Raw genomic sequence first — 19,723 nt, 5'->3', positions numbered from 1 at the left:
CATTTACGGCGGCCCATAGCACGCGCACGGCGCCCCTCACAATAATCTCTAGCCCCTACTTCGTTGATCTCTCTCGTTCCTCTTACTCCCTCACACTCCTCTCTCGCTCGCAATCTCTCTGCTCTTCTCTACTCTTCACCTCTCTCGCTCTCTCTCTCTCTCTCTCTCTCCTCTCTCTCTCTCTTGCACTCTCATTTCTCCTGCTCTCTCTCGGCAACTCGCACATCACACACACCCACACAACACACACACACACACATCATCACATCACACAACACAGCACCTACACATCACACAACACACACACACACTACACAAAAACACACATCCCAACCACACACACACACACATCACACACACACACACACACACACACACACACACACACACACACACACACACACACACACACACACACACACACACACACACACACACACACACACAAACAAACACAAACACACACACTCTCTCTCTCTCTCTCTCTCCCGCTCTATCTCTTTCTCTCCCACACAACATTTGCCGATGTAAATTTAGCGAGCGGCTGTAGCAGTAACGACGCCGGCAGCACCCGACCGGCGGCCACTCTCGCGTTTACTCAGTGATATTTTTACCCCTGCCGGAAACATTACACCACCTCCGCCGCTGCCGATGCTGCGTCCATATTGAGCCAGCCAGCTTCCTAGCGGCCACTGCGCGCGCTGCGTACTGCTGCAGACGCTTGCGCCTTGCGGATGTTAGACACAGCAGCTGATCGGTGCAAACGCAACTGAATCTCGCACCTTCGAAAGTTGATCGCGCTGGGCTTCCGCGTATGCTATCGAGAAGGTGGGCGCATGTCTTATTTATATGTGAATGTATGTATCGATATCTATGTGTGTACCCGTGTTTAGATTTATAAAGGTGACATATGACGCCTATAGAGCGGTGGGAGAGCGCTCGCTCGTTCGCGCTTAGGATACGTGTGTTTTTGTTTGCGCCAATTCCGTGCGGATTTGCTGCGAATCTTGCTCGCCTGCCGACCATGGATCCGGGAAATAATGCATAGCATACGTACACGATCTGTTGCGTCTACGAGATGAAAAAACGCCATCGGATGTATCCCCTTATTTTAGCAGCTGCTCGGTCCGAGTTCGATCTCCAGGCGCAAGCAGTCGATGAGTGAACGCGAAGACAGTGTGGAACTTTTATCGATGGATGTGATTGTGATCGCATGTGAGCTGTGCTCTGCCTTCTTTGATATAGCCGGTGCGATCCCGCGGGCATGCTCATGCTACCTCTACAGGAATACACGCAACAAGCCGCCTTCAGCACTTGCGATATATTTGCCATCGTCGACCACGACTAGTGTTTCTAAGAGTTTTTTTTGTAGATGAGAAACTACTTTTTGTGGCCAATTATCAATATTGAGTCGCGGCAATTATTTATCGACCGTGTAAGAATGGAAAAAAGAGAGTGAGCGAAAGAGTGAGAGATAGAGAGAGAGGGAGAGAAGGAGAGAGAGACGGGGGAGGTAGGGAGAAGACAGAGATACCAATAGGGAGAGATCGAGTATATGAGAGATAGAGAGAGAGAGAGCGACAGAAAAAGCGAAAAAATGAAAGTAGCAAGGAAAGCTAAACACACACACGAGCGCGCGCGTACACATATCCACAGGCACATACACGAGCGCGCGCGTACACATAAACACACACGCGCGCACACACACACACGCACACACACACACGCACACACACACACACACACACAATCAACAAACACACACGCAACACGCGCACACACACACGACACACAGCAGCACACAGCCCACACACACACAACAGCACACAGGGCTGGGGAAGTTGTGCGGCACGACACACAGCACACACACAGCAACACGAGCTGCATTTCGGGCGGCGTGCACGCACATAATATATATGTGTGTATAGTATATTATTTATATATATATGTATAGAGGAGAGGAGGGAAGAGAAGGAGGTGGTGGGGGGCAGAAAGCGCGAAGAGGCGATGTAACGTCGTAATATTAAATATTATATATAGTATAGTATCATATATGTGTGTTGTGTGTGTGTGTGTGTGTGTGTGTGTGTGTGGGTGTGTGTGTGTGTGTGGTGTGTGTGTGTGTGGTGTGTTGTGGTGTGGTGTGTGTGTGTGTGCGCGCGGCGACGCGTGTGTGTGTGTGTGTGTGTGTGCTGTGTGTGTGTGTGTGTGTGTGTCGTGTGTGTGTATAATGAAGAATGTGCATGAACACCCTTACACACGATGCCAGATGCCGTAGAAACAAACCATCTGATAATTTCTGCTTGCCCGAGGAATTTCATGCTCCACTTAACTCATATAGCAGACGGAATCGCCCGCGGCGTGGGTGCGGCGCCGATTCGCACCCTCCCGTTTTGCAGTCAGACTATTTACAGGCCATCGTCTGTTTGTTATTGGTTTCACCTCTGACGGTCACGGCTACAGAGCTGCGATGCTGCTGAGCGCTGCGCTGCGAAGGGGATCGGAAAATTTGGTCGAGAGATTCGATACCGCTGTACCTCCGGTTTCCTAATGTAGCAGAGCCGGCAGCACAAACACCGCGCAGCAAGCAATACAAGCAGTGCGCGGCGCGCACGAGCATACTGGTTATGGCAGAAGGCATCTAGCAGATAAGATGCGAGCGAAACTAGGTCGGATGATTGACTTCACCACGTAAGACAAGTGAATACAGGAGGAGGGCTTCCTTTGCTCGCGATTCGGCGACGCGTATGAGCATCAGCGTCTACATCGTATATTATACATATATTATTATATATACATTCCCTATTATCTACTTCTGATATATATATATATAGTGTGATGTGTGGTACGTCTGTACGCGTGTTACGCCGTGTAGCGTCTGTACTAGATACGGTGTAATTTTTCATCTTTGGAGGCTCGATATTGCCTTGTTTTATATTCGGTACGCCCGTAATTACAACGATTAAGACAAGATGACCGCGGCGCGCGCACCACGCGCGCGTGTATGCTGCGTGATGCGTCGTATGTAAGCATGCGGGGAGGAGAGGGGCGAGAGAAGAAAGGTGAAGCGAAAAGTAAGTATTAGTATACATTTAATCTCTAGACTAACAGCCAAACACTTCTTTACGGGCTAAGAACAGTCGACCGATTAACTCGTTGGCAACTTGCCACGGTATCTTTTTATGTCGCCGCTCTTGTTCTACAGTTTATGATTTTCGCGGCTCGGACACACCATCGGTGTTTTCGCGCACTAGAAAGCCGCGCCCTTTACAGTTCAGTGGTCTGTGCGAAGGTACAGCTTCCACTTCTCCCTTTTTAAATATGCGGTTCTCATCACTGAGCTGGCCGTGTTTCGATAAAAGACTAAGCTTGCGTGATCGTATATAATAATATGTAACTATTGTCTCACTGCAAGCGAGTAATAATTGCAGAGGAAGAAGCGTCCGCTAATATTCGCAGGAAGAATGAATTTTTTTAGGAAGGAATGACATTCAGACCTTACATATACATGCAATATATACTTACGTGCGTCGCGTGCGTTCGTGCGCGGCTGTATGTTCGTGCGTTAGCGTGTACGCGTTCGTAGTCCGTGCGTGCAATGCTGTGTCCTACAGACAGGACAGACAGACAGGCAGGGCAGGCAGACGGGCAGGCAGACAGGCAGACAGACAGGCCAGACAGGCAGACAGACAGGCAGACAGGCAGACAGACGCAGAACGACACGTCAAACAGACACGCAGATACGCGATAACAGGGGAGAATGGGTGAGGAGGGAAAAGAATGGATGGAGAGAGAGAGAGAGACGAGGAAAGGAAAAACAAGATAATGCTAAGAAACAAGCAAAGAGAAGAGAGAAAAGACAGAGATGAGATGAGAGTTAACGATGAGAGAGAGAGAGAGAGAGAGAGAGAGAGAGATGAGAAGAGAGAGGAGAGGAGAGAGAGGAGAAAGAGAGAGAAGAGAGAGAGAGAGAGAGAGAGAGAGAGAGAGAGAGAGAGATTAAACGAGAGAAAAATACCGAGAGAGACAACGGGAGAGGGACGAGAGACCTCGCGAAAGAGAAGCCAGAGAGAAAGCGCGACAGAGCAAGAGAGAGAGAGGAGGAGGAGGAGGAGAAGAGGGGGAGGGGAGAAAAGGAGAGAGCGCGCGCACAAACGAGAGAAAGATAGCAAGGGCGGCGATAGAAGATCTACTGCGCTTAGAATTAAGACAACATAACAAGTAAATTTCGCTGTAGCATTCCAGTAGGGCCTACCAGGGTTCACTGAATATTCTTATCCAGTCAATGGCTACTCGTACACACGCGTCACAATAAGAGAAAACGAATATAATTGGATAAAGCTCGGGTGGACACGGGTCATTAGTAGACGTGAAACACATGAAGATGGAAATATGTTGATCCTCACGTAATAGGGCATCAGCCGAGTCGTTCTATTCCAATGTTGCAATCAACGTAATGTAGCACCCCCCCCTCACCTCCCCCCAAACATCTGTGCATCGTGAAGCTGTGTGGCATGGTGCCTGTTCGTTCGCCTGTCAAGAGTTGTTCGGTGGGGTTTCTCTAGGTTGACGCCACCTAACGATTTATCACTTCAAAAAATTCATCCTCTCATTTTTGTCAGTTTCTGATGTTTGATGATTTTTTTCTGATGATTTCGCGTTACGATTCTTCGTGTTAGATTTCACCCGGATCTTACAGAATGCGAGAAAATTATCCATTCTGAACGTTGCGATCGTGAGATGGAAATGTGTTGACTTTTAACATTTAACATTTAACATTGGCCATCGACTGACCAGGCGTCAGCTGACGTCATCGCGCTATTCTATTAGCTGTTGTCACCCTCGTACATCGTATCTTTTTACTTCTCGCGGGTAGAGTTCAGTCTAAGCTAGTTGGTAACGGCAGCTTTAGCCCCTTACGCATTAGTCTGTAAGACAAGAACGTCCGGACAGACTGCAATCTTTACGTAATCATTCACTGTAGCCTTTATTTAACTCACAATTCCACCTGACTAATACACACACGCGACCGCACGCACGCACGCACGCACGCACGCACGCACCCACACACACACACATATATATATATATATATATTATATATATATATATATCAGCTGTTAAATAATAGAAGACGCCTGGTGAGTAAATGAAGAAATCAGTGTAATCCTATGAGCGTGGGATTCTGATATAATTATGGTGAACTCACAATGCTTTTAGCGGCGCCACCCGATTGATAAACGACGTGTTCATGGTTGTAAGGCAGCGCCACCTGGTTGATTGGTCATTGGTGACGTCATAAAACTTCTTGCACCTTTGCTTTTACTGATGAATCGTTATCGCCCCTCTCTCTCTTTCTCTGTCTGTCTGTCTCTCTTTCCTTCTCTCTGTCTCTCTCTCTCTCTCGCTCTCTTTCCTTCTCTCTGTCTTTCCGTCTGTCTACCTCTCTCTATCTCTCGCTCCCCCTCTCCCCCTCTCTCCGTCTCTCTCTCCCTCTCGCGGTCTCTTCGGAAGTGATTCATCGTGGCTTAGCTAGGTTTCAGTTTACGAACTCCAGTAATTCCGAGTGGCTTAAAATGCAACCGCATGTATTTATACAGACCGTACTGCCGCCATAGCGCAGATGAAATCCTACTGTAGCCAAGTATTACTGCAAAACGCTGCTATTGGCTGGACCCGATGTTAACCAGCAACTCGCAGCGGACGTAGCGGCGATTACTTGACGATATCTTTGTTACGCTAGTTGTAATTGGCAGTTGCCTTGGTGACAAACACCGGGGACAAAACCTTGATCTGAGACGAGCCGCCGTAACAGTGCGGATGGGTACATAGCACGTTCACATACCTTAGATGCCGATAGTGAACTAGAGGTTCCGCTAGATGCCGCTCTGTGGTTGGTACTGTAGTCGCCGGGAATGGTAGCTAGGCACACCGCTACTCTTCGGGTGCGGTGTGAACACGTGCGTGCGTGCGTACGTGCGTGCGGTTACATGTAATTACTAAGGCAATATCTCTAGAAGTCATGTTAATAGTAACGATCGTCTTGCCTCGTGATTTACAACTTTTAGACGAGATTTGCGTAACGTATTCCGGGTAACACCAAAGTTATCCGTCAAGTTATCCGCTACTTAGCGGAGAATTTTAGCGAAAGGAGCGTTGGGAAAAATCTCACTCGCAAATACTGCGATTTTGACGAACGGAGCTTTGTGAAACGCAGGCGAGAGCCCTAATCGCGGAACTTGTTGAAATTTTATATACATGTCAGCAATCAGACAGACAGACACAGGCGCATACGTAAACGCACTCGCACACGCGCACACACGTACGCACACGCGCACTCACGTATACTCATACGCGCACGCACGTACGCACGCACGCACACACGCACGTACATGCATACATCTCGTACACCATCTAAGACCGCGGCTTGTTGTATTCGAATAACGCTGATGTGCAAAAATCCACCCGATCAAGCAACTGCCTGTCAGTTGAAATTGCGGTTTTTAACATGATGGAGTGTGTACACGTGCACGCACCTACCGCACAATTGTATTTTAACTCTGGAATGAAGGGCCCATCTCTGCGTCCCGTTATTTTATACATCATTGCCGGCGTGTACACAAACGTCGTGAGGTATCCACGCTATCTACGTGGTATTGTATAGTATCAAGAGTAGATAATAACAATTGTTATTATCTACTCTTGATAGTATGTGTATTTATATATGTGATGATTGATCAACTAATTTCCAACAGTGGTTCGCGTTCCTGTAGTAGTTGAAATAACGAGACAATTCGACAACTCTCGCGGTACTTTTTCTAAACTTAAGAAAATAGTATTTATCAGATAGAGAGATATGGATTATAACTGGCCTGGGGGCAGTGAGGCCGTCAATGCAATGACGATTGAGACCTTCCCACCCGAAAGACTTCACAACACGGTCATCATTTGCCAAACACAATCCCAGACTGTCACCAGTCGATGCGATTCGCCATGTGCGTACTAGTTGGTGCGGCTGACGGTGTCCCGTCTACGCCTACATCCAATACGTCCCAGTCGCACCCTGCACGAACTACACACTTGCGTGTACTTGCATGGTACTCCTCGTTCTCATCTGCCGCGCAGCTGTGTGATCGTGGGACACGTGCCGATAGTTGCTGCGTATTTATATATGATGTCTTGCAGAGTCTCACTGCCGCAGCAGCCACGATGAGTCAGACACAGTCGCAGCTTCCTTGGATGAAGCCACAGCAACAGCAGCCGAGCGCAGTGCCCGCCTGGATGCAGAAGGGATCCGTCGCCATGCCGGGCATGGCCCCCGCGCCGCCGCAAGCCGGGTCGCACCAGGTAACGGCCTGATGTTGATACCTGCCTAGTGTGTGAGAGGCAACCGCTGAATAGGCTTGCCTAGTGTGTGAGAGACAGCCGCTGTTGCTACTTGCCTGGTGTGTGAGAGACAGCCGCTGTTGATACTTGCCTAGTGTGTGAGAGACAGCCGCTGTTGATACTTGCCTAGTGTGTGAGAGACAACCGCTGTTGATACTTGCCTAGTGTGTGAGAGACCATCGCTGTTGATACTTGCCTAGTGTGTGTGAGAGACAACCGCTGTTTAGTCTTGCCTAGTGTATGAGAGACCATCGCTGTTGATACTTGCCTAGTGTGTGAGAGACAACTGATGATGACTGAACCTTTCTGTGTATGAGATAACAGTTGATTAATGCTGCTCTGATTGTAAGACAATTCGTTATTGTGTATCATTGATGATGGTCCCCTTGTGTATGAGATATACACTAGCTGTTGGTGCTTGCCTTGTATGAGAGACAATCTCGGCCAATCTCTGTACAATTCATAAACTAATGATGGTTGCTCTGTGTGTGGGAGACAGCTATAGCCACTGTTGATGACAGACCTGTCTGTGTGCGAGACCACCACTATTCTTGTTTTGTGTGTGACATAAATCATTGTTGATGCACGCCTTGTGTGTGAGAGACAACCATTGCTGGTGGTTGCATTGTGTGTGAGACATAATAATATTGTTGATGTTAGGGGTCTATAAGAAACCCGATGTTGATGTTTGCCTTGTGTGTAGGATATGCGCAGTTTATGCTTGTCTTGTGTGAGAAACGATCACCAATTATGATTGTGTTGTTTGAGAGATATACACCGTTGATTCTTGACAACCCATTTGACGATTATTGTTATCGATAACTCGTTGCAACAAATCTAATGCCTTAATGATCTAGACGAAAGTTAAATGCGTTTGGCAAGCTGATTCTTGCATCACTGGTGTGAGTTTAATCACTGATCCAGCCCCGTGGCTAATAGTAGCCGCAGATATAACCTGATACGTGGGCACATGCGTTTACTGCACGCGTTTATAACGTAGCCTTAACTTTATAGCCGTGTTTAACGTCCATAAATGTATGGAGGGGATCACAAGATAATTTAAACTCAAGGTAAGATTAAGTACATGGTGGTGTTCGGGTGCTTGCCAAGCTCGGGGAAAAAACTTAGTCACCTTATAAAGACTATTGATGAATTCAATAACGACAGGTTACTGGATTAATAATAGTTTCTACTAGAATAATTTGTGTAGGGGCCTAAGTGATTTCATATATTTTATCTTCGAATCTATTCATTTGATCTTTAATTGACAGAGCAGAAAGAAAGACAACAAGCGTAGTTGTTTATAAACAAACTGTTCTCCTACCATCGCTGATCATCACATTCCATCTGTTCTAGGCCCCGGCGAAGCTGCCTTGGCAAAAAGACCCAGCGGTTACGTCAACGCATCAGGAGGTGCTGCCATCTGGTGCGCTAAAGACCGTCGAAACGACGACGGAGACGGCGAAGCAGCAGAAGGACGGTGTCGAGATCACGAGGACTAAGCGCGAGACGGTGACGCACATCGCCGGCTCCGACGCTCTGCAGAATCTCGTCTTCAAGATGCCCAAAATGGAGGAGGCCGAAAAGAAGAAGAAGAACGTCTGGCAGCCGTCGTACGTGCCGCCTCTACCCGAACGACAGCCGACCGCCTACGTGCCGGTAGAGGGCGAGTACATACCGGATCCAAACCTGCCGCCACCGGAAGCCCCAGCCGTCGAGGAGGGCGACGAACCGTTGCCAGCCGACGTCCAGAAGAAGCTGCAACCGGCGCCGGATGAGGAAGGGTCTCCGATGTCGCCAAGTAAGGGCATGTGAGGGCGCGACCGATCTTTCCGCTCGTTCGGAGATCTGACGCGTCATCGAATCGAAGGCTGAGAGAACAAGCTTCGCTCTCTCTGTGCGATCGTGATTCCTGTTATGCTTAGAGTTTCTAAACGTGAGAAAAGCGATACGCGAAACCTTCGCCCGCCTGAGAATTTGACTGTCGAATAACGGAGATGTGTTTCTAGACCCTCTCGAGCGTCGTCTCGCTTTTTCCCGCTCCTGTCCGTAAATGCGCCTACAGGGGGCGCTACGAAACGTAGATGTTCAATTATAGTACATCACATTCGCTTTACATTCTAAGGTGGATACAGATTCGAATGAACAAAAAACGTAATTACAGTAATCATCTAAGGAGATGATGAGGCGAACTGCAGAGAAAGTCTGAGATAGCATGTTCTCTGTCTGATTATAAATGTCACAGTGGCTTTATACAGTCAAACCTGTGTTAGCGGTCACTTCTATAGAGTAGCCACTGTTCCTTAATGGCCACTTTTGGCGTTTCCTTTGAGTTGCACTTATAAAGTTAAAGCACCTCTATAGAGCGGTCGTCTGTCAATAAAGGTAGTTTTGTTGTTGTTTTTTAATGACCGTTATATGCATGTTTGACTGTATATAATCATGCGTACGAGGTGAGGCGCAGTTAAGCGGGTGAGCACGTTATTGTTAGCATATTATGAATGTTGACCGTTTATGGCGCAATTACTTCCCGGTTGCGAACGCGGAATAGCTGGGAGCTAGCTGCAGACGATTTCTGCACGTGCCGTACGCGCTATTTTAAAGAAATAACAACCGACTAAAACCGATATCTCTTGTATGATAGGGGTGTAACATTTTGAAATAACAGCCGACGTAACGATGTATCTGTTGTGTGATAAGAGAGTAGAAACGATGATCGAAAGGTGGATATAGAAATATTATAAAAAATACACCAATTCGATGCGAAAATTGAGCACACGCAAGAACGCTGGCAATCAATCGATGCGCGCAAATAGAATGACAAATCACACGCACCTCTCTCTCTCTCTCTCTTCTCTCCCTTTCTTTCGCTCCTTTCCTCTCTTTCTGTCGCTCTCTCTCTCGATTTTTCTCTTGCGCTCTAGCTCTCGCTATATCTCTACCTCTTTCCCTTTCGCTCTCTCCCCTACTCTCCACTCCATGCTATTAGATAGCTCGAGACCTTATATATCTATATCCATGTCCATATCGATATCTATATGTATCACTATCAGGAGTAGATAATAGGGAATTCCCTATTATCTACTCCTGATATCGATATATCTATATCTATATCTATATCTATATCTTTCTATATCTTTCTATAGCTATATCTATATATCTATATCTATATCTATATAATTATAGATATATCTATATCTATATTTATCGCTATATCTATATATCTATATCTATATATATCTATATATATATATATATTCCATTATCGACGCTCGATAACTTTAAGAAATACACAGTATAGAAAGGAAGTATTTTTGCCGCAGCAAAAATAATCAGGCTTATATTTATTTTTAGGTTACGCAGTCTAATCTGAGTTTATACTAATACGTACCACACATATTCACACACTTACACACACGCATAACACACACACACACACACACACACACACACACACACACACACATTTAACATTAACCTGAATCCTGATCCTAACTTTAATCCTAATCCAAATTATCGCCTTAATGCCAGGCGCACACGTAAGTTATTTTACTCAAGTAAAATGACGCATGGGTCAAATTGCTTGATTAAAATAACTCACGTGTGCGCCGGGCTTAATATAAGCCTAGGGCTAACCCTAAGCCTTGTCCCAACCCCAACCCTAATCCGAACCCTTGGCTCTAACTTTAGCCCTAATCCTTATTCTAGTCCTAAATGTAACCCTAACCGTAACACTAATCAAAGCCCTTAATCTTAAACATAACTCTACCCTCTAGCCTTAACCTGAACCCTTATCTCAACCCTAATTCCAATTTTAAACCTAACTCTAACTCTAGCCGTAACATTAACAGTAACACTAACCCTCAATCCTACCCGTGACCCTAATCCTAACTCTAATCGTAATCCTAACCCTAACTCTACCTCTAACCCTACCCCATAACTACACACACACACACACACACACACACACACACACACACACACGACACAACATGTAATTCCGTCTTTCGGCGTGCTCTCCCGCAGAGAAGGCGTACGGCTCCTCCGCGTACTTCGAGGAGGGCGAAAGCAAGTATCCGACCGTCGAGGAGCAGGTGAAGATGTGCAAGGTCGTCGCGCAGACGCTCACGTCACCGAAGAACGTCAAATCGCGCGGCTCGAAGATGTTCTTCAAGCGGCAGACCCGCGCCAAGAAGTGGACCGTGTCGAACATGCCCGACGACGACGCCGCCGCCGCCGCCGACGACGACGGCTCGGATTCCGAGGGCGCGCCGACGACGCCCGACTCGGCGACGACGCGAGAGGGCGTGCCGCGCTTCCTACTCAAGCCAAGCGCCTTCGAGGAGATGAAGCAACGCGAGCACATCGAGATGTCCGACCACAAGCACGTGCAGCCGCGCAAGTGCTTCGACCTCGCTAACCAGCTGCAGACGACCACGCACGGACGCGGCGCGAAGCTGTTCCACAAGCGACAGGAGCGCTCCGAGAAGTGGGTGCACGACGAGACAACCGTGCCACAGTCGGCGCACGGCGGCGAGCCGGAAGCGAGGCCGGAAGCCGTGCGCGTCGAGCTGGAGAAGGAGGGCGGGAAGGCGGTCGAGTATGGCGAGACGTTTAATGTGAAGCCGAAGGGATGGCAGGCTCAGGGTGCGTTGGTGTCGTTGCCCGGGGCAACGATACATCCGACAAGTTATGATGGCGCCCGGCCCCCGGGCCCGTTGTCGTAAACATAGCAGTGTTGACTGGCGTGAGTCTAAAATGTTGTAGCTTGTGCACTGCTAAAGTAATGGCATTTTAGATTCACGCTGACATGACTATATATGATGTTTCTGGCAGCGGGTCCCTTGGATACTTACTCCCTCCTTGTCATTGTGTTTTGTAGGGCTTAGTAAAGCCACGGAAAAACACCACAGCGTTTCTCGCTGTTATGTTAAATTATCAGCACTGTCGTTTGTTGGCGATTATTAGTGTGCACGCTAACGTGGTTATGTACTTTGATTGGATTAAGGGCCTAAAATTGTATCACATGCGGAAAATATAATCCCCTTGTTAGATGTATCGTAGCTTGTGCAAATTAAATTGACTACATTTCAACAGACCGTATTGTTATGTACTACTGTGTAATATGGAAGGTGAATGAGAGAAAGTTATTAGTGACATAATCGTTTTCTGATGCACTCGTTCAATATTGTCATTAATATTCTATCATCCCATGGAATAGTACAATTCAGAGCGGCCCAAATTATCCTTAAGCTTCTGAAAATGTGTTTGGGAATTCGCTGTTTTTTATTCGGCTAATGTGTTTCCAATATCTGATATCGTATATCTTTAAACAAAATCCAAAGCCATTGCTGTTTTCTTTGAGACGTACATTACGCGTAACGAACTAAACAAAAGACACAAAAATGCCGATTAAATATCGTATATAACGTTCCCCGTACGTATTTTGCTTTGTAGCGGACACAACAGACGACGGGCCCGACCAATCACAGACCGTGGCTGATACGGCTGGCCCTACCAGCTCATCGTTTGCGCCTCCTCAGCCTCAGCCTCAGCCTCAGCCTCCGCCGCCCACATATAATCCAAATACCGTGCCGTGGAATAAGTCGCAACCTCAGCCCACATCTCAGCTTCCCACCGCCCCCTGGGCCCAGCAGATTAAGCTGAAGCAAACGCCATCTGGCGGCGCTCCTTGGGCGAAGCAGCCCGAGCAAGCAGCGGCCGCGCCCGTGTTGCCCCCAGCGCAGCCGACAGCACCCTCACCGGCTCCCCCACAGTCACCCACAGCTCCTGCTCCACCTCCGCCTCCGCCACAGCAGTCATCGCAAGTACCATCCCCTCCCACACAGCCGCCACAGCCCCAGACACAGGGCGGGGTGCCATGGCGACAGCAGCAGACTGCACAGCAACCCACAGCCCAGCATCAGGGAGGAACGCCATGGAGACAACAACAGGCACCTCAAAAACAGGCGCCACTACAGCAGGCACCACAACAACAGGCACCTCAAAAACAGGCGCCACTACAGCAGGCACCACAACAACAGGCACCTCAAAAACAGGCGCCACTACAGCAGGCACCACAACAACAGGCACCGCAACAACAGGCACAGCAACAACAAGGAGGGGCGCCATGGAGACAGCAACAGGCGTCACAGCAACAAGCACCACACCAACCAGCGCCACCACAACAACAACCACCACAACAGCAAGCACACCACAACAGGCCCCACAACAACAGACACCACAACAGCAAGGAGGGGTGCCGTGGAGACAACAACAAGCACCGCAGCAACATGCGCCCCAGCAACAAGGAGGCGTGCCGTGGAGGCAACACCAGGCCACACAGCCACAAGCCTCACAGCCACAAGCTCCACAGCCGCAAGCCTCACAGCCACAAGCCCCACAGCCACAAGCCCTACAGCCACAAGCCCCACAGCAACAAGCCCCACAGCCACAAGCCCCACAGCCACAAGCCCACAGCCACAAGCCCACAAGCCACAGCCCAATCACAAGCTCGCACAGCCACAAGCCCACAGCAACAAGCCCACAGCCACACAGCCCACAGCGCTATCAACCGACAGCCACACGCGCCACAGCCACAGGCTGCACAGCAGCAACCCCAGACGCAGGGCGGTGCACCGTGGAGACAACCACAGGCTCAGGCACACCCAGCTCCCGTGGCAGGTGCGGCATCTGGTGGTGCTCCTTGGCGCAATAAGCAGTCAACGCAGGCGACAGAACAGTCGCCAGCTCAGAATCAGACGATTGCGACATCGGCTGCGCCCCAGCCTAGTCAACAAGCAGCAGCGCCATCAAGCGGAGCGCCCTGGAGAACGGCAACCTCCACTCCTGCTGCGACAGTTTCTCAGGAGGCGGCGGCACAACAGGCGCCATCCGTGGCGCCACCTACCACCAACGGAGAGGCTTTAGAGCAGCAGACGGCTCCGCAGGGCGGTGCCCCGTGGCGTCAGGTATCTCCATGACAACGTCTCACATGTTCCCCGCCACGCCTCTTTTCCTGTAGCGAAGTCTTGCTGGTGTCATGACGTGCGTTTATTTTTCTACCGGCTATCATAGTCAGGAGGGAACTGATGAGGCAATAATCAGTGTCTCGGCGTTGATAGCGATGCTGTAGTCGCTAACTCGCAGTTCTTTTTTCTCTTTTCAGTCAGACTGATTCCGAAGGATTCTAGTTTTATTCCCCTGATCCTCTGTGCCATTCAGATTTGTCTACGTGTCCAAACCGCTATAAATAGCGCCCACTCTACTTATCGCTAATAACAGCACCACGCTTAATGACCTAAAGCTGCGTTTACACTATCGATTTTTGTCAGCAAATCGTCCGAGTCGTGCAAAATAGAACAACTCTCCAACTCGGCGACTCGACTCCGACTCCGATTTCAGCACAATCGAATTTCAGCCGATTAGTTGGAATGCACTTGGGTCAAGTCGGGGGCAAGTTGGAATGCACTTGAAATCGGTACGATTTGCTGACAAAAATCGATAGTGTAAACGCAGCTTTAGTTTCGTTGTAATATTTATATTGGTGTCATGCTAATGAAGAGATAGAAGCACCGGACGCCTTTACACTTTCGTATTAAAACTAACTTCAGTAAGTCTTAACCTTAGCATCGGTTCGTAACGGTTCATTGACAGTGGAATAGAGCGACATCACTGCGTGGTGTCCTCCATTATCACGTCGTTATTATGTCGGACATCATGCATGGTTACGTCACGTCATGCACCGTCATCTATAGCTACGTCACACATCGCTGTGACATCAATCCATACGCCATTGCGTAATACGTCATCCATCGCTACGCCACCGTGTAATACGTCATCAGTCACTACACCACCCTGTAATACATCATCCATCGCGACGCCACTCTGTAATACGTCATCCATCACTACACCAACCGTGTAATACGTCATCCATCACTACACCAACCGTGTAATACGTCATCAGTCGCGACGCCACTCTGTAATACGTCATCCATCACTACGCCAACCGTGTAATACGTCATCCATCACTACGCCAACCGTGTAATACGTCATCCATCGCTACGCCAACCGTGTAATACGCTGTCCATCGCTACGCCAACCGTGTAATGCGTCATCCATCGCTAGTCCACTCTGTAATACGTCATCCATCGCTACGCCACCGTGTAATACGTCATCCATCGCGACACTATCCTGTAATACGTCATCAGTCGCTAAACCACCCTGTAATATATACGTCATCCACCGCTACACCACTCTGTAATACGTCATCAACCGCTCCACCACCCTGTAATACGTCATCAGTCGCTACGCCACAATGTGACAATTAGTCATCTATCGTTAACGTTAGAATCACCTATAACAAGTATAGAGCCGTTGGTTTTAGGCCAGTAGACGAGCTTCCAGTGCTTCCGTAAACGCCGCGTAGCCCTGTAGAGCTTTGTAGAGCGTTACGGCAGTAGAGGCCTTTAGATAATCGGGGGCCGTCTCATCCTCACGTAGACGTAGCCGTAGTTACTAATAATAGCGTCCACTTTGCCTCTACAGCCCGCGGCAGCGCCACCCTCGCAACCGTCATCTGGCCTTCCTTGGGCAAAGAAACAGCAGCCAGCCGCACCTTCACAGGTATGGAGCTAACTTTGGCAACTAATACTCCTTCCCTCTCCAGGTGCTGTTATTCCCTAACAATGTTCCGTCTCGTTCACATAGTCGCCGTGGCGTTGCTGCATGCGCCGTTCGTTTGCTTTTACGTTTCGGGCTATGATCATGTATGAAAATAGCTACAGTCAACTCCGTATCAACTCTCGCTTTTATTGACAGGTGGCCGTTCTGTAGGTACAGATGAGTTCGCTGTATAACTGCCACTCAAGAGAAACGCAAAAAAACGTTATATTTAGACCATATAAACTTTATCGACTATTATGTACAGTTGGCCTACGGGTGGCGGCAGATTTGCATGTAGGTGTAAATTATTAGGACAATATCGTAGCCTTCGCCCAAGCTTGTTATCGGGACAGCTTGTGAATTGCACCCTGTAATGTAGCATTGCCTCCGCCTCGCTCCCTCAACTATATCGTGTTCTAAGGCATGCACTCATCGTGCTCGAAAACCGAATATATGGCGCTGTGTCAGGTGCGTTAAGTGAGATAAAGAGCCCCTGAAGCTACCACATTAACGGCAGGAGCCACACGGAAACAGCCAGGCACGACCGCAAGGCTATAGCTGAGCATAATGTCCCAGTTGGGTCAAGAAGTAAAACTGAATTCCAGGAACATGCTCGAGTTAGAAGAGCCTGATGAAGAGCCTAACAGGCCTGCGTTCAGTATTACCTCACTTTACTTCAGTATACCTAAGTATGAAGCATATACCAATAGTTGTGACAAGTTGTTCATCGTTAACTTAATAACTCGATGGCATCAAGTGATAAGCTGGTCGAATACACACGGGGTAGTGCAGAGGATCGGTGGAACGTAGACACCTGCCTTCACATATTCAACGGTAAAGCAGAAAACGAGGCAGCAGAAGACCGGCGCCATAGTTGTTACACCTTGCTAGACTACGAAGCGCGACCCTAACCAGTGCTTATTGGCACTTCGCAGGTTCACTGCGGCGCCTTCTATGTTAGAGCCCTTTAGTGTGTCTGTTTTCGGTGTTCTCATTTCTCAGGCCCACCACAAGCTACTCTGATTTTCGTTATATACATCTGTTTAGATATGTGATAGATTGTCGCGCATGTGTTCTCAGATGTTCTCGACCGTTTACAGTGCTAATAAATCAAGTGGAATATAAGCTGATTATGCGCGGAATTAATAATATAATTACATAGTATGCAGTATCTACTTTCGCATTACCTACCTTATCGAATTTTTCGACGAGGTGCATGCGAATTCCATAATAATATATTTCTGTCTATAATGTGCCAATACGCAAATACAATGATCAATTATAGAATACCTATTATCACACTTTTATTCCAGCGTAATGCTCAAGGAAATACATCTTCGGTTATCTATCATTATTTATTATTTCAAAATTTATCATGTTATACATAACGTGTCATGTCATTACATAATATAGCAATATCGTATGACATTGTCAACGATAAAAGCCTAGTGTAAAAGGATCCAATATACAAGTAGGTTGTTATTTAATGCGTTATTTTACCACCAGGGCGTACCGTGGCGCCAAGCACAGTCGACCTCGACTCCCGGTAGGACCGCGTCGTGGCCGCCCCGGAACTGAGCGGTCAACGGTCAAGCGCCGTCGAGGTTAACCGCGCGTTATATTCTAGCTATCACCGTGTTAGCGACGAGTGCAGTGCTGTCCGTAACGATGTTCACTTGTTTGTGTCGAGAGTCGCCGGACGCACGCGGTCTCATCGGAAAATCGTCAAATATTGTCGACTTAATGACAAAAGCTATCAGTGAGATAATGTTTAAGATAATGTTTAAATCGAGAACTTAAATAAATGCTTTAATACCGACGAGACGCGTACATCCCGCTTCCACGTGTGAGCCATCCGTTGTTATTTATTTTACTCGTCTAATGACTTATATAGTTCGCATGTACCGTTGATTATACAACTTCGTGCACGGCCGAAAAAGGTGATGTCAATCGTGTAATCATCTACCCGGACGTAAATTGGTCCGGTATTGGCATCGATCAATCGTAATCTGCAAGGTATCTTCGAACCTTTCAGGCATTTCGTTACATCTGTATTTTCATCCTCTGTGTTGGTCCAGAAGAGGCAATACATTGCGCTTTGTATGGTTAATGTTAAGATTATGATTAGTGGTAAGGTTGGATTTGAGGACGGGGTTAGGTTTACTGGAGTTAACTATCCTTGCGCTAAACCATAACATTAACAGTAACCTGTTAATAATTCTGCGCAATAGTTTAGGTTTTGTTTATACGCTTTTCCAAATATTGCTGTGTCTTTGTTTTACTGGACTGATAACTATCACCCAGTTAGCAGCATCTGCGCAGATGTCTAAGTAAAGCGTGACTGATGAGTGAATGGAGCTAGCTACTGGAATTACCAAATTTATGGGGTGGTAGAGGGCGGCTTAGCTTTCCTCGACAAAAAACAAAATTATTTAATAATATATATAACGAAAACGTAATATAATAAACGTAGCACAAAACGAAGAAAAAATAATGTGACTTGTATATGTGTAGTTATTGTATAAGGACGTGCCAGCATTTGATGGTTGGCATCACGTGATCGAAAGCCAAAAAAAGAAAATATTGTCGCACTATTTCATGATGAGGGTACGTGCGTGCGTGCGTGCGTATGCGCGTGTGTGCGTACGTGTTTATGCACGCGTGTGCGTGCGTATGCGTGCGTATGCGCGTGTGTGCGTGCGTTTTAACATACGTAAGCTTCGACTATCATTATATGCTGCAGCTAAACGAAATTCACAAAATATTTGTTAAGATATCTAATGTTGTAATGTTGTCTAGCAGCCTGTTGTTACCGACATAATAAATAGTCATGACATTTACCATAAGTTTAATATGTCACAACCTTTGAATAAAATGTGCAAACGTTATGTCATCTTATGTATACTTATCGCAGTCATAACTATTTATGCTTCTGATAACGGGTCCGTGACTATTTATAAAATCTCATGAGTTCTCGCATGCGTTATTTTATCTATCGGGTGGCGATGAGTAGTTGTGCCGTTCTTCCGCTAGTTGGCGCTGACGGCACGGTTTCTGTTTCTAATGGCGCTAATGAATGTCTTTGTCCCTATATCGAACCACGTGTCGAGCTTAGTCTGTGAATGCTTCTTATCTTTATAGGCGACGTGTGCGATTTGTGTTTTTGGTTGTATTCACTCGCAAACGATTTCAGCGTGTTGTACATGGCGGGACATCGTGTTGTTACTAGTACATGGCGGGAGGTATCTATCTTGGAGTAACAAACGTGCATATCTGTACCGTCCCAGGTTCGCTTCGCCCACGGAATATCAGGAAAAGTTGGCGTACAGTTCATGATAGTTAACGAGAAAAATGATGATTGAATAAAAACAGCAATACGTCTGACGTCACGGGTTTCTTGTTCGCAGGCGGCACGACAATGTGTTCGTTGCAATTTTTAGCTTGTACAAAAAATAAGTGCCAATAAAAACGTGTTGTTTTCACAAAAGAATCGGTCACTGTTATACTATGTCATTCTGCTTGTGTTATTTGCACGCGCGTCTGTATATATATATATATATATATATATATATATATATATATATACTACTAGTATAGTTAGTTAGTTACGTAGTACGTGGTCGTAGTAGGTACGGTACGTACGTACTAACGTACTTACCGAAGTAAGGTACGT

The 19,723-nt window shown here is 47.4% G+C and overlaps 1 protein-coding gene across 1 annotated transcript; it reads left to right on the top strand.

Annotated features, from left to right (window-relative positions):
* Positions 1-633: 633 nt before the first annotated feature.
* LOC106811089 (actin cytoskeleton-regulatory complex protein PAN1-like) lies at positions 634-19,540 on the top strand. The gene is made up of 7 exons (XM_014814619.1): positions 634-828; positions 7,186-7,347; positions 8,743-9,187; positions 11,413-12,033; positions 12,844-14,357; positions 15,934-16,011; positions 17,557-19,540. Exons 2-7 carry the CDS (start codon positions 7,210-7,212, stop codon positions 17,626-17,628), a joined length of 2,868 nt encoding a protein of 955 aa, XP_014670105.1. The 5' UTR covers positions 634-828; positions 7,186-7,209; the 3' UTR covers positions 17,629-19,540.
* The last annotated feature ends 183 nt before the right edge of the window (positions 19,541-19,723 follow it).

Source organism: Priapulus caudatus, unplaced genomic scaffold, assembly GCF_000485595.1.
Source record: "Priapulus caudatus unplaced genomic scaffold, Priapulus_caudatus-5.0.1 Scaffold503, whole genome shotgun sequence".
Taxonomy (NCBI): Eukaryota; Metazoa; Priapulida; class Priapulimorpha; order Priapulimorphida; family Priapulidae; genus Priapulus; species Priapulus caudatus.
The sequence above is the reverse complement of the archived record's forward strand: the minus strand, read 5'-3'. Positions and strand labels throughout refer to the sequence as shown.